Source organism: Chlamydotis macqueenii, chromosome 2, assembly GCF_036417535.1.
Source record: "Chlamydotis macqueenii isolate bChlMac1 chromosome 2, bChlMac1.mat, whole genome shotgun sequence".
Taxonomy (NCBI): domain Eukaryota; kingdom Metazoa; phylum Chordata; class Aves; order Otidiformes; family Otididae; genus Chlamydotis; species Chlamydotis macqueenii.
Genome location: NC_141557.1, coordinates 33,334,527 through 33,361,732, shown reverse-complemented (window position 1 = coordinate 33,361,732; position 27,206 = coordinate 33,334,527). Strand labels below are relative to the sequence as shown.

The 27,206-nt window shown below is 38.3% G+C and overlaps 1 protein-coding gene across 1 annotated transcript in view; it reads right to left on the bottom strand.

Moving 5' to 3' along the window:
- The window catches only part of DNAH11 (dynein axonemal heavy chain 11), a 123,249-nt gene that overhangs the window by 79,552 nt on the left and 16,491 nt on the right, over nucleotides 1-27,206 (bottom strand). The window contains 20 exon segments of the mRNA XM_086740390.1: nucleotides 167-331; nucleotides 5,160-5,353; nucleotides 6,448-6,621; nucleotides 8,487-8,569; nucleotides 8,572-8,617; nucleotides 9,476-9,526; nucleotides 9,528-9,627; nucleotides 12,807-12,934; nucleotides 13,501-13,632; nucleotides 14,306-14,339; nucleotides 14,341-14,381; nucleotides 16,027-16,221; nucleotides 16,355-16,447; nucleotides 19,447-19,604; nucleotides 22,007-22,142; nucleotides 23,382-23,531; nucleotides 23,620-23,794; nucleotides 24,616-24,725; nucleotides 24,727-24,777; nucleotides 25,818-25,952. Of these exon segments, the coding sequence (XP_086596516.1) occupies nucleotides 167-331; nucleotides 5,160-5,353; nucleotides 6,448-6,621; nucleotides 8,487-8,569; nucleotides 8,572-8,617; nucleotides 9,476-9,526; nucleotides 9,528-9,627; nucleotides 12,807-12,934; nucleotides 13,501-13,632; nucleotides 14,306-14,339; nucleotides 14,341-14,381; nucleotides 16,027-16,221; nucleotides 16,355-16,447; nucleotides 19,447-19,604; nucleotides 22,007-22,142; nucleotides 23,382-23,531; nucleotides 23,620-23,794; nucleotides 24,616-24,725; nucleotides 24,727-24,777; nucleotides 25,818-25,952 (2,351 nt within the window).

Sequence of the window (27,206 nt, the reverse complement as noted above, 5' to 3'; positions counted from 1 at the left end):
TTTATGTTTACATTTTTTAAAACTGTTTATAACCTCTACGGAGAGTATGCTTCTCTGTTTAAGCAATTCTCTTTGAAGCTTTCTGTTCCTATGTGGTTTAGAAATCCCATCATGGACCACAATACAAAAACCATAGCATAATGTTAAGTAAGAAGTAAATGCTCACCAGTGTCTGTAATCTATGTGCTGCTGAATCAATGCATGAGGTTGAACTGTTCCATATCTATCCACTTCAGGCATATTCAAATCATCAATAAAATAGATAAGTTTCTTATTTCCTACTTGACCATAGTTATGACCAGCTTTTTTCTCCAGTTTTCTTTCAAGCATTTATGAAATGTAACACAACATACATAAAAAAATTACCATACTAAACAATGTTGAAACTAAACAAATCAAGAACTCAAAATCATGCTGTATAAAATTTCTGAAACATTTCACCACCTACAAGGGGTTTTTGAATTACTGCAGTCCTTAGTTAACAGTGAAACTCACAGAGTGCTTTTGAAAATACATCAGACTGGGATTCTGAATTTCAGAAGAGTCTTGTTGATTTAGTTGGTTGACCACAGCTTTTCAAAATCTCACTGCATATCCATCTGCATCCTTTAGAACTTAAATGCTTTGAATGTGAAACCCTCAGGCATCCTGGCACGCAGTGAGTGAAGTAGATTATCTTCCTCTTCTCTTGGGAAGGATTAAACAAGGACTTTATCATACGTAATGTGTAAGAATATGAACAATAAATATCATTTAATGAGGACATTTAATCAGAAAACTAGTGTGGCATCTCTCATACTGAGGCATATTAAACTGATTGTATTAAATTTCAGTCTATTCCCCAAAATGAGATGCTTACATGATGCTGAATGCAGATAATCAGATAACAAAATTATTACAACAGTGAACAAATTAATTCAAATACTCCTATGTATTCATCTGATCTGTAAAATCTTGAGACATAAATTTTGAGTTTATACAACTTTTATCCAACTGCACTGCTTTCCTTAGAGGTGTAAGGGAAGGAATAACTATAGAAAGCTGCTAAGTCACCTTGAAAATATAGAAGAAAACCACTTGTATTAAGCATTATTATAATATTGAACTTTGGTATGACGTGATCCTCAACTTTTGCCACTTAGTGCAGTATTCCACAGATTCACAAGGAAGGATTCATTGTCCATGGAAATTTGGTTTCCAATTGCACTGTTTCTATTTTGTGCATGGAAATAAGAACCTGCAGAAATCATTAAGAATATATTAAAGCAGGACTGGGAGCTAACAATCTCATCTCTCTTCCTTCCTATGTCATATATTTTTGTAGTCTAAATGACCACATAAATGTTTTGCACAAAGTGAAATTACAGTAATAGGCAGACTTCAAGGAAAACTTTTCAGCATATTGCAGTAAATGGGGCACTCATCTTTGGTAAGCAGCCTCTTTCAGGGCAGAGATTTAAACCAAAGGTGGTTATGAAATATTTAGGGAAGATAGTGGTTACAAATCTTGCAGCACAGGAGAGAGTTTAATTCAAATTTTATATGCATGAGATTTCCCACTCAACACTGCTGGGCAAGAGGAAAAGATTTCTCAGAAATTTTGTGCATCTAGCCTAGATTATTTTGTCTAGTCAACAGTGTCATGAATTGAATTTGAGCTATACCTGCCATTGGTTTTAAGACAACCAAGCCCACACTTTTTATTACTTTAATATTTGCCAAAAAGAAAGAGGAGTGAGGAAGGGAAAAAAAAAAAAAGAAAAAGGATTATCAGTTCCATGTATAATTAGAACAGGAAAAAAAAAATGCAGACTACAGACTACTCATTTTTTTTTCCATTATATTAGACTGAATGTTACAAATTTCAGGTTAGATTTTCAAAAAATATTTAAGTGTTAGCATATGGTTTTGAACTTGTCTTGTTTTTTTTTTAAAAAAAACAAGCAACACATTCACAAGAGCTTGTAGGAAATGGAAACTATGCTTGTGTAGTCACAGCTGAACGCTGTATGTCATGTCTGCTGCAAGTCAGAACTGCAGCAGGACTTTCTTTGTTTCTTAGGCAAAACAGTATAAACAAATACATCACTACAAAGAGTTTCCATTTGGAAATGGAATGTGTTGTCATCTTAGATTCTTCAAACAGTGAAATAAATCATCTGCAAACCTCAACAGTGATTTCGACTGGCCAATTCATGGAAGGTAACAAATGTTTCCAAGGGCATTTCTATCTAGTCATAGTCAGCTAAAAGGATGGTTACTGACTGTTGAGAAGAAAAATAAGTGGATAAGAAGTGAAGTTGGGCTGCAGGACAAGATAGAACCTCAACATATTTGCAAATGGATGATTATAAATTTGAGAGAAAAAAAGCCATTACTGTACTTATCCTCCTTTTCTACCACAAAGGGGAAAAATCTTTTTGCCAAAACTGTGTGCATATGAAAAGCTTAAAGTATCTTAACTACCTTGAAGTCTTAGGTAAAAGAATATTTTCTTCTTCTTTTAGCTAAGGTGCATGTACACTGGTACTTTTAAACCCAAAATTAGGAATACTCCTTCTTGGTCCTTAACATTATCTATATTTTAAATAGTGTCCACAATTACAGTATATTACTCCTGTTATATTTTTAAAAATACAGTATTGTTGCATTACAATAAGGAAATGTATTGTATTAAATTCCATTGTACATAAATGTTTAGGTATATTTATTCTCCGTTCCAGACTTTAGTACTATTGAAGACCCCAAACTTAACATACCAATATTAGTTTGCATTAGAATCTGCCTCCATCAAGTAACATTTTGAAATTTTCTGCTGTTCTAGAGGGAGAGTGGGTGAGTCATATGCCTTGAGGGAATGCTAAATAAAACCCAGCACTACATGCTAATCTCACCCACTCTAGCAGATACCTCAAAAAAAGTTATATGGATACAGATAAGATGGGAGCTGGCAGAAAATGTTGCAGATCAAAAGTTATATGATCTGTAAGAAAAGTCTTTCAACTTCTAAACTATGGAAAGAATATGACAATGTAGTGAATAACTGTACTTCAACAAGTTCAGCTCTTAAGCTCTTCTTTTTGAACTGAGAATTTAAATTGCTCATTTATGTAATTTGATCCATTAAAAGAAAAAAAAATCCAATAATTTACTTGAAAAAAGTGCTTTGAGCGGTAACATAAAACACACAAGGATGGCATTTCAGTGTATCACTTGCTGAATGCATTTCCTAGGCAGAGGCATTGGTACACATGAACAAAAAAATAAAGAGGTAGTCATTTTGAGCTACACATGACAGAACAAAATCATTCCATCACAACTCACCAAAAAAAAAAAATGTTGTAAACACAATGGAAAGCTAACAAAATATATTTGTTTCCAAATTGTCATGCAGTCCATCACCTGCTGTGATTAGCAGAGGGATTTGCTAGCAGAGCATTTAACAAGAGGGTCTTGACTGAAGAGCAGCGGACAAGAGGAAGAGCTGCAAACAACCACAGGAGTCCACTTCTGTGTTCATCTTTTAATCTTTTAATCTTTCTTAGAAGGAGCGGTGGATGTTTTACAATACTGACTTAAAATCTGAAGAAATACTACTAACATTTCACAGAAAATCCTTAAAGGTTCACAAAATCTCCAATTTTATGTCATAGTACAGTTGGTGGGTGTGATACACTTGGAGAAAAAGCCCCTGTGACGGTGACTTCACCTATTTGGTTTATTTAAGAAGTTTCCTGCAAGAAGAATACACAACATTTATGGCCTGGGAGCTCCTTGCATCAGTTCCTGTTTGTGCTCTAGTGCCTTGGTCATGATTGCTGCTGGAATGGCAACCATTAGCTAAAAAACCCCTCGCAAAACAGGGGAATATCTGAAAACTTTGTAAGGCTGATTCCCCGTTAAAGAAGCTATAACCGTTTACATTGGTTCATGATCTTGCTCTGATGTACAGCAGACTTCTTTTCCCCAAATTTCTCCATTCATTTTGAGGGGCAAAAAGGCAATTAAGTCCTGTTAATGCAAGATGCCAAGTTAACATAAATTTCTAAACATTTCAAAGAATAAACTAAGGTACAAAGTAAATGGAAAGTGCTATTTGTTTATATGACCTGAATACAGAAGAAATCAAGAGAGGACAAGAAAGAAAAAGTGGGGTAAAAATTATTCACTAGAGATTTGTGGATTTCTTTTTTTTTTTTTTTTAAGCCTAGTGAAAATTTGATTCATTAGCAGCAATGCAGATTGGCTAAAAATTAAAAATTTGATTGCACAAGGAGTTAAATTGAGCATCAAGCAAACTTAAATACTTCTAAAGATTTTATCTAGAGACTCCTTACATTTTGGAAAGTTTTTAAACCAAATAAATTGTTTTCTGTATCTTCTCCCACATACATGAAAGGAAAAGGCAGTTGTATCAACTTCTTTCTTTGGTGCTTTTTACAGCTATAAAAAGCTGTACAGTGAATAGGGCACATCAGTTTTCCATATAGTTGTATCAGTTCAAATTACTGTAAGGATGAAAAAAGAAGGCAAAGAGGACATACCCACTGACAGGTGGCCTCTCCCTTGATTGTCGTGTTCATGAAAAGCAGAAGAGAGACAGCTTTTACAAGCCTATTTTACTTTGACTGAATGACTCCTTTTGTTCCAAAACCTAGCACCAGCAAAACATTTTTGGCCAATGTATAGTCCCTTCTGCTTTTCCTTTGCTCTGCATCCATCTTACCTATGGAGACTCCAAACTTCTCTAGACAGGGATTACCCTCCTCGGGGATCACATAGTGCTAAAAAAAGCAAGTCCAACTCCTGACTGCCCTTTTTAGTACATCTACAGGCACTATGCAGAGACATCCAGGCTAGCGAAAGTTGGCTCAAGGCTTCTCATTAACATAGGTAAAGCAAAATTTTCACTTGTCCACATGCCCAGAGCAAATTGTGGGAGCACAGTGTCAGTGCCAATTCACCCCAAACAGTTTCATCTTCCTCCTTTGCTCTTGCCTGCCCAACTTCTCTATGTTTGCCACTGTGCAAAGCAATGAGCCTGCCAAGACTCAGGCAATGACAGTAGCCAACAGTTGTATGAGATTGTAATAACTGCATAATATTTTTCACCTTTGCTGTTGAGGGAAGATAGGTTTCTTGTATCTGTATGGAACTTACTCCGAAGCACTGCTGATGTTGTGTAGTAGCAGTAGTCATGCTTGTCTTCAGAGAGAGCAGCAAGTCTATCGCCTACAAACACTGTTTTTCCTACTCTGGCATTTCCAACAAGCATGACTGGTTTGCCTTTTCTTAAGAGTAAATCAATAAAATATTTGAGATGTGCATTCTCAAATGTGTAAACAAAGATTGCCTGAAATTGGAAAGTGAAAAAACATCAAATACTTGTACAACGTAGTTTAGTTTTAAAAAGCCTCGCTGGCTAGGACTGAGTTTTAAAAAGGAAAGAAATGGGATACACCATTCTCTTGTTCTCAAACATAATTACTAGAACAAAATGTTCTACTGGATTACTTTTTACACAGCTTTTCTGCTTGAAAATTTGTATTCAATTTCTTCTACTAGGAAGATTTTGAAATCAGGTTGAAGCTGAAATGCGTTGGTTCCATCTCAACCTCTTTCCCTTAAAGAGAACTTGTTACAGGATAGCTGATAATGGATAATGTCTTTTGATCCATGTTCCTATGCCCACAAACTTCTAATCTCCCCAGGAAAATTCCTATTCATCTAAGAATTTAAAAAAAAAATAGCTAGAAGTTAATGCAAACAAAACACCATGAAGCACTTGAGAATATTCTATGCAAATCACACCAAAAAAAAAAAAAAAGAAAAAAAACAACTAAACCCCCAAACTCAGGTAATTACAATTAATAGCTCAGGCTTTCTATTTCTCCACTGATGTGTATACATCATACTATTATAACTTCTAAAATTTGTATTCCACAAGTAAAACTCTAACTTTGTAAGCTGATAAAGAGCACAGTGGAAAGGTGATAAAGGGATTTTGCTTCCCCTAGAGCTCATACACTTCTGTTAGTATGAAGGGAATTTAGCTGGTAAAAGAATACCTGCGCGTAAAGCTGGCAACAGAAAAATGTTAAGGCTTCAATTTGTGGTGTACACTTGCTGTGGGCATTCTTTTCAATGATTACATGGACTTGGAGCCTGAATTTCTCCTACTGTAAAAAAAAAAGGGAATAAGCCCTTAAAGTATTGAATACGGTATATCTTCAGGAGTGCTTTAATAATATAAAAATCAATAAAAACATCACTTCATCATTAATCCTCAACACTCAACTGAACACATATGGGCCGGATAGCAGGGATTTATCCAAATACATATAGAAAGTGTTGCTTCCAGGGCATCTAAGAAGATGTCAGAAATTGTGGCAAGACCCCACTGCACCTAGCCGTGCTCAGCTGTGTGGTCACTGGTGTGCACTGTACCTGCAGAGGTGCATCTGAATCCACATTAGGACTTGGGACCTTATCCACCCAGGACAGGAACTTCCTCGTCTCTGGATCAAGATAGTAATTGCATACCGTGCCCTCGGATGGAAACTTCACTGCCTTCATCTTTTTAAGCCATCTGCAACTGAATTCAGCTTGGTAATCTGAAAGCTACAAAATGGTGCATTAATTGTTTACAGTACTATTTCTACATCAAGATCTTCATATGAAGCACATGTCAAAAACAGGCATACACATGTAGACTATGGTGAAATAACCAAGAACATCAAAGCAGTATCTTAGTATGGCTGCTGTTTTGAGGGGCTGAAGTCAGGCCTTCTGATAAGATCTTGGAATGATTGCAAGCATCAAAATGTTGACAGTGGGGGGCTGCAGGGTGGCCTCAGTTCCAGCTGGCTCCAAGAGATCCACTGCAGGGCACAGCTGAGCCCCTCAGCTACAGGTGGGATGCCTCTGGGAAGGTGTATTCAAGAAAGGGCAGAAAGACTGAGGAACAGCAGAAAACCAAGATCAGAGGAGGAAGAGGAGCTCCACATTGCTGGAGCAGGCATCCACACTGCAGCCCACTGAGGATCCCACACTGGAGCAGGTGAATACACCCTGAAGGACTGCAGCCAATGAAGAGCCCATGCTGGAACAAGGGTAAAGTGTGTGAGGGAAGGAGTGGCAGAGAGAAACAACTGTGTACTGACCGCAACCCCCAATCCACCCATGCCACTTGGAGTGAGGGGCTAGAAGAGTCAGGAGTGAAGGAGTGAAGCTGAGCTTGCAGGGTGGAAGGGTAAAAGGAGGAAAGGTTGTTTTAATGTTTGCCTTTGTTTCTCACTACCTATATCCATTTTAATTGGCAACAAATTAAATTAATTTTCCCCAAATCAAGTCTGTTTTACCCATGAGAGTACTTTTACCCATGCTTACCAATCTCCCTGTCTTCATCTCGACCCACAAGCTTTTTCAGCCTATTCTGTTCTCCTGCCTTGCTGAGGAGGGAGGGAGAGTGAGTGAATGGCCAGGTGGGTGTTTGGCTGTTTGCCAAGGCTAACCCACTACACATCCAGCCCAAATATTTTATTTTCTAAAACTTCTAAATTCAGTTTAGATTTATGTAGCTGTAAGACCACTGAGATGGTCTTCAGACAAGACCTTCCTGAGTATGTCCACAGAACAGCAAGTCTTTTTGAAGGATAGCAAAACAGATCTTAACATCACCAAAAAGATCTTCCTAGTCTCTTGATGCAATAATGTGTTGCTTCTGATTCTTCAACTTACACAAGGTGCTCCTGTACCTATAGATGACACTCATATAAATTTGTTCCTTCACAAGAGCTTAACCTAATTTAAACAGCAGTAAAGCCAACTGTATTTTTTTCACTTTTTAATAGGCAAGTATGACAACATATTTCTCAGGAAATCAAGGTCTATCTAAGGAAAGCACTGATAAGTAATTTTAGAGATTTAGAACCTTCTTCTTCAAACCTCTTGTAGCATCAAAGCAAAAAAAAAAAACAAACCCAAAACTCACAAAGTAGAATGCATTATGACGCCTTGTATCTACATTTTTCAGTATAAATCCATTAAACATACATCTAAAGCATCTAGCCCTTTACTAGATGCTTTAATGCTGGTAGGCATGACCCTCACATTACTTTTGGTTTTTTTTTGCTTAGCCAGGGACTTTAGTATAGATAAAAAAGTACAACTGGTTACAGTCTCCTAGGTAAACACAGCTTCTCTATGCATGGTAAATGAGTCTGCACACAGTCTTGCACTGCAGGCAGTCAGCTCCCTCCAGTCAAGTTAGCTCATTTACAGATGAAGGCTGATAGCTAAAGTACACAGTATCACAGGCCAACAAATCAGATTCTCTACACCCCTACAACAGTATTAGCAGCTATGATCCTGCATATACACCCACCCACACACACGTATGTATTTGTCTGTTCATGTAGGCAGACGTGTATCTGTATCTGTTTTGCAAGCACAGTGAGATACTGTGGTCATTTTCATTAACTTACCCTATCTTAAGAGAGTGCCCCACCAAATGCCCAAATACAAGCAAAGATAAAATACATCTCACCAAGCTCTTTGGGCAATTCATTGGCACATTTTCAGGGGTCAGCAAACAATCCAGCAGAGAACAGAGTGTCTGCAATAAATAAATAAGTGAAGAGAGTGACCTGTGAGTCTTACTCCATAGGAAGCTGACAGTGACCTCAAGAAGGTATTTAAATTTAAGTAGTGCAATTCCTTGCTGTGCTTTCTTATTATTTAGGAGCTCCTTTCAGAGGTCAAAGTTGTGAAGAGGTCTTCTGATAAAGTGTACCAAAATACCTTCATTCTACACTACTTAAAGCAAATTATATGAAGATGACACTCTTCAGGCATGTATGTTATGGAAGATTCTTGATACTCGTACTCAATTAGTTTTCTCCTCCCATATTGACCGACTTAGAAGCAGGCAAACACTCAGAAGAGTTTAGAATGACAAGGCATATTAAGTAAATTTAAAATGTCAACATAAGGATGTGCAATATCAGATCATTTATACATGGAGTTCATCTCCATTCTTTAATAACATTTAATAATGCGGGGCCTCATTATCAGAGTATGAGAGTAACTAACACTAATGAATTTAGTGAGCATTTAATTAGAGGGAGGCAGAATGCTTGTATAGAGAGATGAAATGGCTAGCCCTAAGCTACCTAAGAAGTTACTAACAGAAGCAACGCAAGAACTGAGAAATCAGGTTATTACGTGCAGTGCCATGAACACACTACGTTTCCCCTTGTTACAGTGGACCACTGCAATACAAAACCTCTGAATCCCTGTAGGTCTCTAAAAGAAGGGTCCAGGTTTGATACACAAGAGCCTCTCAATTTAATCTCACATACTTTTCATGTACACAATTATTTTAAGCATTTTCACTCCTGCATAGGATCGCATGCTGAGTGGATTTTTCAAAAATACTGTTTCTTAAAGTAACAGCTTTAATCCTAATGTGTACCTAAACCATACTATTCTCAGAAACAGGAGTAACAGTTTTAAAACTTTTTTTTGAGTTGTTCGAAGCAGGGAGGCATGTATTTATCAAAGACAGCAATCAATTTAGCCTTTTCGGATTGATATCTCCTTGTTTCTATCCAGCTGACAACATACCTGCAAAGAAAATTGGAAAGCAACCAATTTTTTATCAGAGAGAAGTTGAAAAAAATACAAAATTTCTTCCCTCTAGCTTTGAAATACAAACTTTTCTTAACTTCTGAGAACTGTTTGTGACTGCCTTTAGTGCAATGCACAAATACTACTGCACTGGCTGTAAGTCAGGCATTAAGTGCTGCCAGCCTTACAACATCTTTATTTGTTCATGCAAAGGTCATCATGCTGCTGCATTTCTAAGAGCTATCATGACAGCTGAATACACTGGCATATGGCTCTACTCCTTTTCCTTGACTGCATCTTTTATTCCAGGAAGAAAGGACCTAGATGATACTGTGCTCCTGCTTTCAGAGGGCTGGACCACCTAAAAGCAGGTGGCAGGAAAGATTCTGTATTTGTTAAATGTTGTTTAAGAATAGACTACTTAAAATACCAGTGTGTAAGTCGTACACAAGACTGAGGATTATGCGTCACCCAAGTTCAACATAACTTGCATTGCAGATATCTACAGTAGTATGTATAACCTAGTCTGGCTGAAAAGTCTGGCTAGATGTAACTGAAGACAAAAAATATAACCCTTCTCATCTGCTAGTTCCTATCACACCTAAGTCTAAAATTCCTTATCATTACGCTAGCTATAAATATGCTTCAGGTTAGCAGCCACATGCCTAAGTGTTCATATTCCAAAGGATTAGGCAATTTTATCCCCTGCTCATGTTCACACAGTATTAGTCAAACACAGTCTAAACCGATTGTTTACTCATTCACAGCTATTCTGTTTAGACAGTTTGTTGCCTACTGTTTCTACCTCTATACTCCTACGCTTGCAGTGAGAGATGATATTGCTTCTCTGTGTCCTCACCAGTCCTCTGCTGCTCGTCCCCCTCGGTGGGCAACTTGGACAGACTCATGCTGTTTAATTAAATTCTCCTACTGGCAAGGTTTCTCTGGGATGTACGTGCACCGAAGGTTTCTTGTCCCAAGAGCACACAACTCAAACACAGATAGTTAGAACTGACTGAAATGTTGATGACACATTGGAACGCTGCAAAATTGAATTTTGACATGAAACAGCAGAAATGCTGCTTGAAAATAAAAACACAGACTGACAAATGATAAAAAGACTGCCTTCGCACTAAAATTTGTAAGAACAGTTTTGAATCAGCTCAACAAATGCAAAAAGGAAAAGATCACATTGGATTGCTTTCAGGTTAATGCATTGTGCCTTGACCAACTAAATTCCCTTTTACACGTGGAAATCCATATTCTTTAGAAAACATGGTTCTCACAATTAATTTGCATGGAGCATAGATATAAAATAAGTTTAAAAAGCAGTACTGTGATCCAAAGGAGCAATAAACAAACAGCCAAGCCACTATAAACCAGTGTTCTTAACAGTATCAAAGATGGTGACAGTTAATAAAATGCTGTCAGAGAACAGTAGCCAAAATTTCTACTGACAAATTTGCATTACAAAAAGCAGACAGTCAGTTCACTACTTGTATTGGGTTTTGGTAGCAGGGGGCAACAAGGGTGGCTTCTCTGAGAAGCTGCTGGGAGCTCCCCCCATGTCACACAGAGCCAATGCCAACCGGCTCCAAAACAGATCTACCACTGGCCAAGGCCCAGACCATCAGTGATGGGGCTAGTGCCTCTGTAATAACATAGCGAAGGAGGGAAAAACCTGCTGTGCAACATAACCTGGAGAAAGGAGTAAGAACGTGTGAGAAGAACAGCTCTGCAGATGCCACTGTCAGTGAAGAAGGAGAGGGAGGACCAGGCACCAGAGCAGAGATTCCCCTGCAGCCCATGTTGCAGCCCATGGTGGAGCAGGCTCTCCCCCTGCAGCCCATGGAGGCCCACAGAGGAGCAGAGATCTACCTGCAGCCCATGAAGGACCCCACACCAGAGCAGGTGGATGAGCCTTAAGGAAGCTGTGACCCCATGGGAAGCCCATGTTGGAGCAGGCTCCTGGCAGGACCTGTGACCCCATGGAGAGGAGCCCGTGCTGAAGGAGGTTTGCTGGCAGCACTGGAAACATTCAAGACCAGGTTGGACAGGTCTCTGAGCAAACTGATCTGGTTGGAAATGTCCCTACTCCGTGCAGGGGGGGTTGGACTAGATGACCTTTAAAGATCCCTTCCAACCCTAACTATTCTATGATTCTATGTGTTTATTACAGCCCCACAAAGAAGAAAGGATTATCTGCAACACCATAAACATATGCTATTTCCTGAATGTAGCTAAACAAACTTTATTCGAACGTGGCTCTAGTTGTTTTGGGTTTTTTTTCTTTACTTCAGAAACACAGTGGAGTACAAATTCAAAAAGTTTTACTTGATCTTGTATGAGTTTTCTACAGTTTAATTCATTCACCAATGTGAGTTGTCCTGAGAGCTACTAAAAGGAAGGGAGCTGAAGTCTCCTGCAAAGTCAATGGAAATAAACAGAAAATTATTCAGAGCAGGAGCCTAAACTTAAGTGCTCTGATATGTCCGTTGGAAAAGCCACTTTCTGTTCATTAGCTAAAGGTAGGCTGTGTGGCTAGCCCCAAACAGACACCTTCCTGAGTAACCAGAGACCATGTCACTAGATAGGTTTATGTTCTTAAGACAGGAAAGCTTAAGAGAATGGGATAAACTACAATCACCTTCCTAAGGTTACATTCAGATTTTAAATTTTAGTTTCATTACATTACAGCATTTTGGACAGCCAAGAAAATTGGTTGAGCTACATAATTAATAAAAAGGGAATAAGAAGTCTGGGTACTGCTGCTAGTTCTTAAAGTGACTACTTTAGATTTCCTTACTACAGTGATATGAAGACTTCACTCATGGAATCTTAAATCTGTTTTACTGAGAGGCTTTCCAAATAGCAGTTTCAATCATCTTATGATTGACATCTCGAATTACATCAATTTGTACACTAGGAGGCACAATCACCCTTACAGTATACGTAGGGCTACTTCAAGCCTTTTTGTTGTATAAAATAGGCAAGATATAATGTGTTGCTCATATGGTAAAATATTACTTAGCAATTTAGTAAAAACCAAATAAATTATAAGAATGGAAGAAAAAAGGGACGCACACTGAAAAACTATCTCCAGAAAAATAAAGGAACAAGAAAATGTGAAAACAGGTAGAGGGGAAGCCACTGTGTTTGCTTCTCAATTGCTCAACTTGTTATCATCCATAACAGTGTTGAGTGACTCAATCCACACAGGATCTATATCTCCATCTAAAACTAACCATTTTGCCCCCTCATGGGCAATATTAGCTTGCTTTCTCAGAAGAGATGACAGGAGACCTGCAAATTATATTTCAGTAGAATCCCATCACTTGAATGCTTAAATAGCAACACTGCATAGCAATTAAAACTTCAGAAGACTTAATGCATCACCGAAACAAAAAGCTTTCTGTAACATCAAACCTATGCTTTTTTTTCCTGTACTTACTTATTAGATGGTTATTCAAAGTAAAAATCAAAAATATTTTCAGTGAACAGTTGATTCACCAAAATGAGTGCATTTTATGCAATAATGACCTATTTCTGTTTTGATTACAGGAGAGTATGTCATTAGTCTTAATGACATGGGAGGTTTCATGGGTCTGGGGAGAAAATAACTCGCCCTTTAAGGCAGATGAATCAGCATCATTTAGGCTAGTACTTTTCTGTCTACTAGCATGCTGCCCTCCCTCCAGACTTCCCACAACCACCAGTGCTCTGCACCCATGTCTCACTGCATCAAAACACTGAAAAATGCAAGAATTTTGTCACTAACACCTTCTCCCAATTCTAGCACTGTCCCTTTCTGATGGAGGATGATGCTGTCAGGAACTGATCCTAGTAAGAAGAACATATGTGCTACTTGGTATCTTTCCATTCTCTGGTTGTACAGTGTATAAAACCAAACAGTTCATCAGCTGTCAGAGCTTTTGGGTTAAGGTCATTCCAAACAGGCCTTTGTTTCATGTTCATGTACTTGTGATGCAGAATTTTCAGCACCTGAAGAGGAGGCACAGGCTGCACATTAGCAATACAATTTTGATACAATGAGAATCTTTGACTTTCTTCCTGAACTGGGTCTCTGACTGCAAATCCCTGCATTTAGTCAGCTGTTCACATTGATTTACTCATGGCCTCTGTGCTAGTTTAGCCCCAAACTTCCATTAAGCCTAAGGATAGGAAGGGAGAATCCATTCTGAAATGGCTGTACTCTGCAGTCGATCTTCTCCAATAGATCGTGTTGAATGGGGAAGAAAATCCACAGAGCTGCCAACATTTATTAGCAGAAATGGGCAAACATTATCTATTAGAAGTATTTGTCTAGTATTTTGGCAATATATTCCACTATTTCTGTCTAGAAACTTAATTAAAACATCTTGCTTCTCCTTCCAGAACAAAGTATTACTTAGTCGATAAGTCAAATTGAATGCTCGTTACTTGGTGCCACGATTAATTTTACTTTGGGACGTGCAAACAACACATGAAACGTAGAATTTGCTTGTAACATTTAAGCTTTGCCATTGCACATCATGTGGCTGCCTGAATGGCCTGAACAGTGTGTTATTACACTGCAGCCTAATGCAAAGGCAACATGCAGAATGTTTTCTGCAATAGCCATGGCAATTTCTTTACAATGTAAGATAAAAAACATGCTGCATATGTAGGCAGGTACCTTACTCTTTCCAGTCCCTACATTTCCAACAACACACACAGTGACGCACTGCCAGTAGCTCCTCCAGCTGAACAACCTACCACACAGAAGGGATACACAGTGAACACCTCTGCTCCCCTGTGGTCCTCTAAACAGACACACAACTATTCACAAAAATTATCTCCCCCTTCAAGTTCCTATTCCCTTTAACAAGATAAATGAACTTACACCTTCTTGGCAGACTTGCCTCAGCTGAGCTGAAGCTACATCAAGCAACATCATTTGTCTCCCAGAAAATGGGAAGAGAATTGGCTTAAATTAATGAATGTAGTTAACTCAACAAGTGAGAGCAAATCTTATTCTGCTGTACAGCCATGCAGTCCAGTAGGACTGTGCCAACCTGGTTATATAGAACAGTTATCACAATATTGCCATCAGTTTAGCAGAGTAAATTCCACACTCAGAACAGTTGTGCAGCTATAATTTGGTAAGACACAAAATCAGTCCACCAAAGTAATACAGTTATTCCAAATAAATAGTTTCGTGAGCTGCAGAATAAAAATATCTTGGCTGCTTATGGATTTCTGTCTTAGTGAAGACCATCCACATTGTTTTTCTGAAGTGCAACAGGAACAAGTTCATATTCCTCAGTGCTCATCTGATTCACCCAGGTAGCAGGAATCAAAATACTCCATAGAAGGTTAATTGCAAAGTTCATAATACCCCAAGGTATAGCTTACTGTCTTTCACTCTTCTGTCAGGATAATGGAACAAGATAGACTATAGCAGAAAATCCTTTATAAATCCTGAGGTCAGTCACATTTAACCAGCTTTGTTAAATCAGTGTCCAAGAAACCCTAATAAAGGAAAGGAGTGTGCTATCACATACAGCAGATGTGGATGTTCCTTGAAGGAGGGTGGACTACTTTCTTGGTAGTCCAATGAAGTACATTTTTTCTGTAGTCTGTATAATCATAGAATAGTTTGGGTTGGAAGGGACCTTTAAAGGTCAACCAGTCCAACCCCCCTGCAAGGAGCAGGGACATCTCCAACCAGATCAGGTTGCTCAGAGCCCCATCCAACCTGGCCTTGAATGTTTCCATGGATGGGGCATCCTGTTCCAGTGTTCCACCACCCTCAGTGTAAGAATTTTTTTCCTAATGTCTAATCTGAATCTAACTCCCTCTATTTTAAAACCATCACCATTTCACTTTTTCACACTACCTGTAATTCAAACTAAAATTAGTGTTTAAGTTTAGCTTATAAACAACTAATTCTTATGAGTATACATACCTGTACCTGCATGTTTTAATGTGTATAGCACAATGTGCATTATATCATACAGAAATACCAGAACACAAAAAGTCACATGTAGCCATGCACATTCCAAATCCACACCTTCTTATTTATATGTATTTGCTCCCTTCCTCTTCTTTCCTTCCTATAAATAATCATCAACAATTTGCTACTGAGTACAAATGCTTGGTACTGCACATAAACAAACACGTTTGTCAGTGCAGACAGCTTTTTTGAACAGGACATGCTTTTCCTTATGGGCCTATTTATCCTACTGAGGGGCATTACTGCCACGCCAAAATGCCTTTGAAATACTGAGACACTGAGGACACCTTATCAATACTGTAACATATTCAAAAGTAACCTTCATGTCTAATATAACCCATTTGCAATTATTTTGATTGAAACTCTTAAGGGGGGTAATTAAAGGCAATGAATTCTTCTACTTTGAGAACAAACGTCTCTTCAGGCTGCAAGAGAAGCTCCAGGGTAGATTGTTTAACCATCTGTTCAAATTGCAGGTTCCTCTTCCTCAGAACATCCAGGGCTGGAAACAGGTCACTGATCAGGCCCATCAAAATTGGGATATCATCTGTCACTATTTTAAGCAAACTGAAGTCTCTTATGGCTCGCATAAGCACCTGGAAAAGGACAGTAAACCACATATTGCAAAAGCATTAAATCCTTCTCTTTCTAGGATTCTGGTTTTATTCAAACGTAAAAAAAAATCAGAAACAGCTCCTACTCGTAGATGCTTTTAAGTGATGATTTTACCTGATCCTCAGGTCTGTTCTTGTCTCCTCACTTCAGCGAGCCAGCAACTACCAAAACTGACTTTACAGCACAAAGTGCCCAGTCATAGCGGTCCTGTGAAAATATTTTAACTAGTCACGTTAGCACAGGAAATACAACTAAGTGGTAGTATTTAAGAATAAAACACTCAGTTTACACAGAGTAAAATGACACCATTTTATTCCCTTGTAGTCTTGCAGTGGTTTTAGACCAGTGTTGGAAGTCTAGTAAAGAAAACACAAAAAATTGAATATGTCTATTTTTTTATCCACTTTGTTCTGTTTTTAAATGGCATAATTTGCACCATCTGGTATTATCGTATTAATTGCAACTATACCTCCACGATGAAACAAAAGCAAAAAATTGCTGCCAAACTTCTACTAATTTGACCTGATGCTAGCAATACTTCTCTGTTTCCAAAAGAGAAGATTGGACAGACTATCAACATATTTTTGCAACCAGCTCCAACACCAAAATTAAAGGGAAAGAGAAACAGAGAGCTACTCAGCCTAGAGGAAAAGCCTAGAAACATGTGGGAAGTGAAGGGCAGAGAAAAATCCTCTATCTTCCCCTAAGCCCTGCCAGTGGGAAGGAAGATATCCAATGCAGAAGGCACAAATTTTTCATAACACATAAGGCTCTTCAATCCCTCTTCCTCCTTTTCCAGTGTTGTGTAACATTCATCTCTTTCCCTCTCCTTCCTAGGTAACATAGACGTAGAAAGAAAAGGAGTTTGAAACATTTTGGAGATTTAAACAATTTGAACAGCAGCTTGTATGAGCTTGTATGACTGAATGGAGCACCTCAACAGCCAATTTTGCAATGAAGGGGTCTACCATGAAGTTAGTTAAGACTACACCTACACTTAAGGGTGTTCTTGCATCTTACGTAGAGATCCCAGATGGCTAATTCTGGTACAACCAGCAGCGGGACCAGCTACTACAGGAGCATCTGGATAAGCGTGCGGATAATCAGCTCCTCTCTGACCTCTGTGTGGCTGCAGCCAAGAGTTACATGGCTACCATCTCCTTATGTTAGCAGGCATCACATCACTCATGGTGTTCTACAGTTTTCTTAGTGTGCACCCACTACCCTTCCCTCAATTCCGAAACTCCATCTAGGGTTGCAACTACCTCACTGTCAGCACTCAAACTGGCTACCAGTCAGGTAGGGTTTCAGAACTTCAGCTGCAACCATACCTATGACTTCATTATAGATACAGCCTAGTTATTATTACCGAAACAAAAAAAAAAAAAACAAAAAAACCAAAACAAAACAAAACCAAAACAAAAAAAAAACCAACAAAAAAAACCACCACAAAACAAAAAGGGAGGGGACAAAAACAATAGCAAACCCACAAGATAAAAATATACAATTTTTGAAAGATGTCACTATCACTTTCCATGATAGCGGCACTCCGTAACTGTGAATCAAATGCCCAAAATGTATCACAAGGAAGGAAAAATAAAAAGCCATATTCAACTTCAGAACAGCTCATCATCAGTAAGAAAAACTGCCATTTTTTTCTCAAGTACTAAAGTTGCTGAGCATCTGCAATGAAAATGAGTCTCCACATTTTATAAATATTCCACCTAGGCAAAGAAGTTAAACATGGAGATGGTTATGAGAATAGAAAAAATTAGGAACATATTGAGCTTAATGATCTTTTGCTTAGATTTAGGCGAGATTTCCCCCCACCCCGAAGTTTTTTGTTAGTTTGCTGCCTGATGGGTTGTTAAAGAGCAAGCTATGCATCTTTACAGCAGCCTGCTGTGTGGATTGCCCAGTGTACAAAGACTATAAGACATCCAGGCTATTTACCACGATAAGACCAGAAGTCCCTTCCTCTACAATATATTATCTGAAAGCCCTGACAACCCTGTTCTGAACTAGTTTTTATCAGCTAGGATCCTAGTGCCCCGAAAGTATATTGAGAGCCCTAAAACATCCAACCCTGGATCAGTATTTTCAGAGCTCTCTGAACTGCTATGTATTTTCTGCAGTAGTCCAGAATTTTAGTCAAAGGGATTTGATTTCTCCCATTTTCATTCAAAGTAAAACAAATAAGATGAAAATAATAAACAAGAGCAGTCTCATTTTTGCTTCAAATGTTAATATTATTATTACTATTATTAATATTTAAATGGCAAACAATTGTACAAGCTATTTTTCTGAATTCAGAAAATGACTCCAGGACAAAGTAATCATTAGAGTTGAGGAATCTCTATTCTAGTAAAGCAGACAATATTTCTATCTTAAGATATGCAACATTAAATTCATTATCTCTAGAAACATTGCAAGACTGTGTCAGGAAAACCTCAGGATATTTAGAGATAATTTCAAAATTATGCAGGCATGAAAATAAAGTTGCTCTTGCTTTCATAATGGCCCTGCTTGCCCGAGTTTATGGCTTAAGGCTGAAAGGTTCTCCAAGTTCTTATTCCACTAATAAAACTGAATATTAAGAACGTCCTGTGAAAAATTATACGGTTGCAAATCAGTAAACAGCATGCACATGGGGAAGAAATTAGAAACCTTCCAAGTCTTGTAAATAGTATATTTTTAAGATAACTATTCTGAATATTAATTCTTCCTAGTATAATAATTAATTTTTTAGCAATACTTTCTTTCCATTTTTGAAAAAATCCTCCACTGTATTTACTGGGGAAAGCTTAAACAAACATCCATCCAAATAGAATACATTATTTGTTATTCATAATAATTCCTACTCTCCTTTAAGGTTTTTTTCTTCTCCAACAGATGTATTTCTAATATAGACACTGTACAACAGCACAATGTAGTTCAGCCATCCCAGGTATGAAGCAGTGATATACAATTATTTAATGCAAAATTAACGCATTACAAATGTCCCAAGACTAGAGGAAAGGGCATTTTCTTCCAAATTCATATCTGTCCATTTAATAAGGATGGACACGTGATTTAAAGTGTCTTCAAATAAAAGATAAGACTATATAGATAAAAAATACCTATTATTATACAATGTCCAGCCACATTTTTTCCAAGTGAATGTGTGTTAACACACATCAAACCCAGAAGCCCAAAGAGACCCTCACCTGTTTAGGAAGCAATTCCCTGCAGGGAGTGTACAAGGTGATCAACTTCCTGGCGAACAGGCGTGCATCAACAAACCCTTCAGCACCCAACATAATTTCACAGATCAGTTCAGTGTCAGAGACAACCACAGCACAGGGTCTAAGGAAGAAAACAAATCCTATTATCCAAAGACACAGATTAGTTATTTAAATGAGGTAAGAGTAAGTCACTTAAATTAAATGGCTGATGTGTGCAAACATTTTTAAGAACACAGCTTGAGAGAATCACAATTAAGAATGTCAGTCAAAGCTAACAAGGACCTTACTTCAAAGTAAAAGGAGCTAATTAGGCACTGTTGATTGTTAGTATTCCATAACATTGCTGTACACAAAGGAGGCAGCTGAGAAGTGCAGGGCTTGCGAGACAGGTATGACCCAAACTCAGAGCAGGCAGAATCTGCAGCAGCGTCGCTTGCCAGCAAGGACTGGAGGACACTGCCAGCAGCTGTACAGGGTCTGCAAGTCAAATGCAACACCCTGCCACTGCTAAAAATGCTATCATTTTTCAAAGGACTTCAATTTTTGGACGGCTTTAATGCTTTTACATGAAGTTATGGTTGCCTTTGGAGGTCTCACTGTTTGTTTCTTATTTAAATATAAGCTTTAGAACAAAACCACAGCCATTTCACTGACATAAATGAGAAAAATCTCCAATTAAAAAAGTAACACAAAGCAATAATGCAAAGGCTAAACAATTTCCTCATAGTAGCAGAGATGCTGAATTTTGTGTTCGGGTGAGCTATAAACCAGCAAATTTGTCCCTCAGAGCACTTTTTTTTTTTTTTTTTGCTACTGATAAATATAAAGATTTATTTTGTTCTCCATTCCTATTTAAATATGACCAAATTAAGACGAGTGGTTTAGTCCAGCAGTATACTTCTGACAGAAATCAGTAACATATACTCTAGGAAAAGAGTAAGCACCCCTCTGTTAGACAATTTTTTTAGTAAACTACTCCCTAAGAAGCATTTCTTCATAAGCCCAAACAAGGGCTGCTATATGCATTGCAGTAAAATATAAAAATTACATATTCTTCTACCTACCATAACCAATACTCGTCTTGCAAATAGAATAATAGCTTGCACAAGAAATATCAGGCTAGTAGTATTTAATATATCTTCTCTCCCTTGTGACATTTTATTAGGTAGTAAATATGGGAAGCTAGTGCTTTACCAGTTACTTCTCACCTATCCTGCACCTTGTACAATGGATAAGAGATATTACAGCGCTGAATCCTGGAGTCCCAAATGCAGCTGTTCATACCTTAATTCCAAAGGTTTTTTTTTTTTTATTTTATGTAAAAACCAAGTAAAGGTAATACGTCAATGCTATGTAGCAAGTATATTTGAAAATTAAAAAAAAGAAAACAAACAACAAAAAACCAAAATAGAGAGCACATCAAATAAAACAATAATTTGACTTTATCTTTCAGTAGAGATATATGTTATATGTTATGTTATTTAATAGCATTTCATAGCATCATAGAATGGTTAGGGTTGGAAGGGACCTTCAAAGGTCCCTTCATCTAGTCCAACCCCCCTGCAAGGAGCAGGAACATCCCCAACTAGATCAGGTTGCTCAGAGCCTCATCCAACATGGCCTTGAATGGTTCCAGGAATGGGGCTTCCACCACCTCTCTGGGCAACCTATTCCAGTGTTCTACAACTCGCATGGTAAAAATTCTTTTCCTAATATCCAATCTAAATCTACCTCCCTCTATTTTAAAACCATTACCCCTCATCCTATCACAACAGGCCCTACCGAACAGCCTCTCCCCATCTTTCTTGTAGGCCCCCTTGAGGTACTGGAAGACTGCTATAAGGTCTCCCCAGAGCCTCCTCTTCTCCAGGCTGAATAGCCCCAACTCTCTCAGCCTGTTCTCATAGGAAAGGTGCTCCAGCCCTTTTATCATCTTCGTAGCCCTCCTCTGAACCTTCTCCAACTGGACCATGTCCTTCTTATGTTGGGGGCTCCTCTTCCCAAATGGAAAAAAAAAAAAAGGGAAAAACAAAAATAATAAATGAATGACAAATTAATCGCATACATTTTCCATCCTCTTGCAGTCCACTGAGAGATGAAATGCTTGGTAGCAACAGGGAGTGATCCCTCCTGCTCTCTTGTCAAATACCACATCTAGTTGACTGTGGAAGATGCAGCTGCCAATGCTGCTGACTGTTTGAAAGCAGAAAGGGTGGAAGGGGTCCCCATCACCCTGTCCTCCCTTGTGTGAGGTTCTGAATTGAGGGGCTGCATCATTCCCTTGGTGCACACCAGTCCTGCTTTGCCTTGAATGTAATGGTAGTAATTAATGAGAATGCTTGGTAAAGCAACAGCTAAGTTGTGAAATATAAAAAAAAAGCCACCACTTGCGGGGAAGGGAGATGCTTTTCAGGGTCTCCCTCCAATGATTAAGACCCAACTGCAGGGTCTTACTCAACAACAGTCTTTGCAGAGGCGCATGAATTCCAAACCTAACCTCCTCCATGTAAACAGATGTTACTTACTGCTTGTTAGAAATTACTGTAATTTAGGCTCAAAGCTAATTGCTGCTGCTGCTGCCGCCTGGTCCTGCCATCTGAAGCAGGATGTCTGGCTGGCAAAAGGATGAGATGTGACTGAGCAAACAGCTTCCTAACTTCAGCAGACTTTGGGTCTTTCTGTATTGAAAGCATGAAGGAGTACGTCATCAGGAATTCCATGGCTAAAGCAGAAATAATAAAACACACCAAAATCTTAAGGTACTTTTAACACAGAAAAAGGTAGTACCTCTGTTTCAACTTGTTCACAGAAGCAGCAGTGATGCCCAGTTCTGTCCTAAGTTTCTGTCTTTTAAAAATCCAACAGATTTACTGCTCAGAGAAGCAGATCCCAGATAGCACCTCTATACTTGTGCCTTCCCAGACAGGCTGGCAGTGCCTTGCAGCTTGCCCCATTGAACTTCAAAATGTTGAGAAATTAAATCAGAGACTAATTTTTTTTTTTCTCAAAGTCTTGATTAAATCAGTGAAAAGTGTTAACTCAAGAGCAAATTACAATTCTTTTTGTAAGCAAGCCCTCTACCATCTAAATCAAAGGCCATTACCACATAGTTCAAAGTGCAGCTCCAGCACTTTGGCAGAATAAACTGGCATCACTTTACTGCCCTTCATGCTGGAGCAACCACTTGTGGAACTAATTCACTCTCAGAAATGCCATTTCAATAGAAAATTGCAAAGTGCAGCACACGAAATACAGTCAGATCTTTTAAATGCAAAACTTCCTTCCTTGAAACTTTAGTGTTAAGATACAAAGCATAAAAATGTACTTTAAGAAAAAGAGAATGGGCTGCCCTACGGTGTCAAAAAGCATATGAAGTTTTTTGCTGTGCACTATACTTTTCACAGCTTCTCAATAATCCTATATCCAATATCTTACTAGGTAAGAGTACGCGGCTTCATTTTCAACTGGTAGTTATGAAACTTCTATGAACACATTCATGCCTACATCTGTGGAAGAATGTGATAGCTAGACACTTTTCAAATGGCCATTTTACTAGGTTTAGCCAGCTGCGAGGATTCCTAAGTACCACAAACCAGTGAATACTCTTGCATATATTTAAGTACATTCTGTGTGTTCACAGGTATCTTTAAAATTTTAAGTAGACTAAAAAAAAAAAAGGCAAGGTATACATTTAATTTCCCTCATCATTAGTGTACAGGCAGGCACAACATGAATACTGACTTTTTTTCCAAAGAAATTCTGAATCAAACACAAATCTAGTAACATATGTACTCAAAGTGTAAACTTGATATACTTGTACACCATAGAAGTACAATATAGCATACTTGCGTGAACAGATGTTACTGGTTCAGTATTTATAGACTGTAAAAAACAATAAAGCAGCACTGCTAAAATACTCACTTCTTTTTCTTGCTCCTAATGGCATCGTGGACAGTCTTTACTTGTACTGCCACCACTGACAGAACTTCTACCGAGATATGATTGAATTCATCAAAGCATCCCCAAGCTCCTTTCTGGACCAAAACTTTATGAATATTCCCTACAGACTAAAATCAAAAGTGAAAGATTTAAGATTTTTTTTTCTGGAAAGCATGTACTTCATATGAAAAAGAAACTAAACAACAATTTCTGTACCAATCAACAACATCTCAGCTTGTAATCCATCTACTGGGAACAGTTGAAGACGTACACCATAATGCCAAGGGCACGGCTTAGATCTTTGGTGGTCTCTGTTTCACCTCTGCCAGCTGGTCCCGCAGGAGTACCGCTCATCATTAGGTGGAGAGGCTGGGTTAGAGTAATACAACACCTGAATGTAAGAAAAGTGATTGTTAGCATTGCAAGGAACATCTACAAAGTTGGGAGGATTTTTTTTTCAAACCTTATGTTTTGTGGATGATTTATTCCTAGTCCACTTTCTCATTATAATTTAATGTCCTAAACCACAAATGTACCTCGTCCATGTTCATGTAAAATCATGATGTGGCACTATTTGGAAAGTGCTTATTTTAGATATGAAAATCAACCACATCAACATTTTTAGCAAGAAAGAATATTCTATCAGTGGTCACACAGGACAGGAAACAGGAGGCTGTAGTGGCTGCTTTCCATGTTTCAAGAACCTGAGCCTCAGAATTGTCCCCCACAACTGAGGGTCGTAAGCACTAAGCCAGCCAGGATTGCTGGCTGCATCTTTCTCCATCACTGATTTTGACAAGAAATTCAATTTTGGAGCCAAAACCTTTACAGAAAAAAAGCTTCATTGTATGCAATGTGAAAAAAAAAGTACTGGTTTGGACTTTAACACACACACACAAAAATTCTTTTGCTGAAAACTCCTGATCAACCTCAGTATAGATCCACTCATATTGTCTAGACACTCAATACATACATTAAGTTATGAAATAAATATTTCAGTTATTTTAAAAGTAACGGACATTAAAATCATACCATTACTTAAGTATGCACATCTACATGCACACACATGCTCAAAGATATTGTGTCTTAATAGCTTTATAAACTTATAAACTACATACGAGGTATGAAAGAACACTGAACTTTTAAGAAACATTTAACTTCTTATTTGCTGAAACAGATAAAGCAGACGCTGTTATTAGGAACAGTCATTACCTGTCAGTCAAAGGTGTAATAACTAGCCAAGGGGTATTTCCCAAGTACTCATAAAAGTACTGAAACTGAGCATCGCAAGTGTTGGCAAAACAGTGTTGCTGAGCGTCATCCCCATCTATGGCACAGCTGTGACAGCCAAGCAAAAACTCTGTAACTGGTGACCTAAAAAGCCATTGCACGGACATAATGCCAGGCAGGAGCTATTGGGATGAGAGAAATGAGACCCATCACAAAGCTACAGCTGTCAGCAGTAGGTGTCACACCTCATTCCTAGCCAATTATGAATAACAACTACTACAAGCCATTATAAAGGATTAGATGCACCTCGAGGCATTTGTGCTTCTATACAGATGCAAGTGTAATACAAGGTCTTTTAAACAGAGCTATTATAGCAGAACACATGGGCACTTAATAAGCCAAGATCTCTCCTTACAAACAATGCAGTCTTTGCCCAGGAGCAGATATTACTTTGACCAGAATGAGTTTCATTTTACTCCTCAAGCCTTGTTTCTTCTTGTCTTAATGCCATCTTAGAAACCCATTTTATTTCTGAGGCCTGGGAGGTCAGAAGGAAAATGAGAGTTCTTTCCCATTTCAATCCCCATCTAGTGAAACATTTTGTGCATTGAAAGCTGCAACATGCACTAGCTACCTTAGTTTTACTTGAATAAAGTTATACACAGAGTGAGCACTTTGATTTAAATAAACACTCAAAATTGTAATTGTATGCACTAATAAAGAGGAGAGGAGTGCCTTGCTCTAGAAAGGCACATGTATGCCTCTAAAAGGAGGGAAAAAACACACTGTGAACAACTGAAAACAGAATAAGTAAAGACATTTGAGAAAAATCCTCACAATGCCCAAGAATTGACTGCACTCAGTTTTGTGATCTGAAAGCTAAAGGAAATATCTTGCTGCTTACAGAAAACCTACAAGAAGTTTGAAGGGTTCCCAGAAGTAAGGTAAAAGTTGACACCTGGCTTTTTTTTCCAGGTAATTTTTAAATTCAGAAGGTAGTAGTCTGTAAAAATACAGACAGCACACAGCTCTGAAGCAGGCTGTCTTCATGATTATACCTACTCCACCTCCACTGTCCCAGTGTCAACATGGAGATCCAGACCCAAACTTGACTTAAGTACTATTAATTCCTGTGGAAGCAACTAAAACTCTGCATGTAAAATACAGCTGATCCAAACACATACCTTCTGAGCTACAAGGCTTTCTACAACATCATCTCTAGCGTGAACATCCATGGTGCAACTAGTTACGATTTTCTGTCAATCACCCGAGGAAAGTTCTTCAAGCAGCATGGTAATAAAAGCATTTAGTTGAGTGACCTGAAAAGATTTAGGTAACCCTCTAAAGACCAGACGGATCCCAGTACCATCTACCATTACTGCTACTAGAAATTAGTTCTGCCTACATCATTAATTAAATCAGCACAAAAACTGTCTTCTATGTACAAATGTACTGATATTAAACATGAGATGCCAGAAGAAATCCTAGTTTAAACAAACATTTGAACCATCTCCAGAACAATGACAATGCAGATGAGCACAAATACTGAAGAAGGTCAGCTAGGCAGGGTAGGAGGAATGGATGAATAAGAAGGTGTGCATGAAGTCGAACTGTAAATTTCGTTATTACAATTTCCATAGAGATATGAATCAGACTCCACAAAATTGTAATAATTGTCTGAGAACATTTATTATCAAACTGTTTGAAAGCAGACATTGGGAAAGATCAGTGACTTACATTTTAAAAATAGGCAAAGCAATGAAGGGAAGATCATAAAATATGATATGAATTGGTTACACAGAGTTGTATAGTAGAAAGATCCTATGGAATTTTTCAGGTTTCATCTTGATAGGAAAGAAAAATACACATAGCTACTGCATGTAATTCCATGCTTGTATGCGTTTTAAAACTCCGACTTAAAAACAGGCAGGGAATTAGTGAGATCTCAAACGCTATGCTTTCTGTACAGTTTTTATATAATATACAAAACTACCTACTGCTGCTGTTTTTACTGAGGCAGAGTTAAGGGCCCAGAAGGTAGTATTCAATGCAAACAAGTTATTTGAGAACCGCAGTCTAAGCCCTAACAGATTTTGAAAATGCTTACAAAAACAGAAGGTAATTTCACTGAGGTCCCTAGTTTTCTGCATTAGATCATAAAGAAGATATCAATAGCAACATTTTGAATTAAATTGTCTAGCATCCTGAAGTATTTCTGGTGTCTTCCTTTAAACACACTCAAAGCTCCACTTCTTTATGGCAGTGAGCTGCCATCTGCAGTGATGTCCACATCTTTCCTAGCCCACACATTTTACAGCAGAACCACCTCCAAGTTCCCACCAGTCAGGAAGCAGCAACAGCACGAGACAGTGCTCTGCTCTGCTTGCAAAGTGACCACAGAAATACAGTCTGACCAGATCACGTAGAGGTTCATTGTGGATCAATCTCTGCCTTTCACAGAAGCTAGCAGAGATTGTTTAAAAAAAAAAAATCCCCAAAGAAACATAAAAAACAAGTCCAGGAGGTGGACATCCTGGGAACACACACCACAATTTGCCACAGACACATCAGAC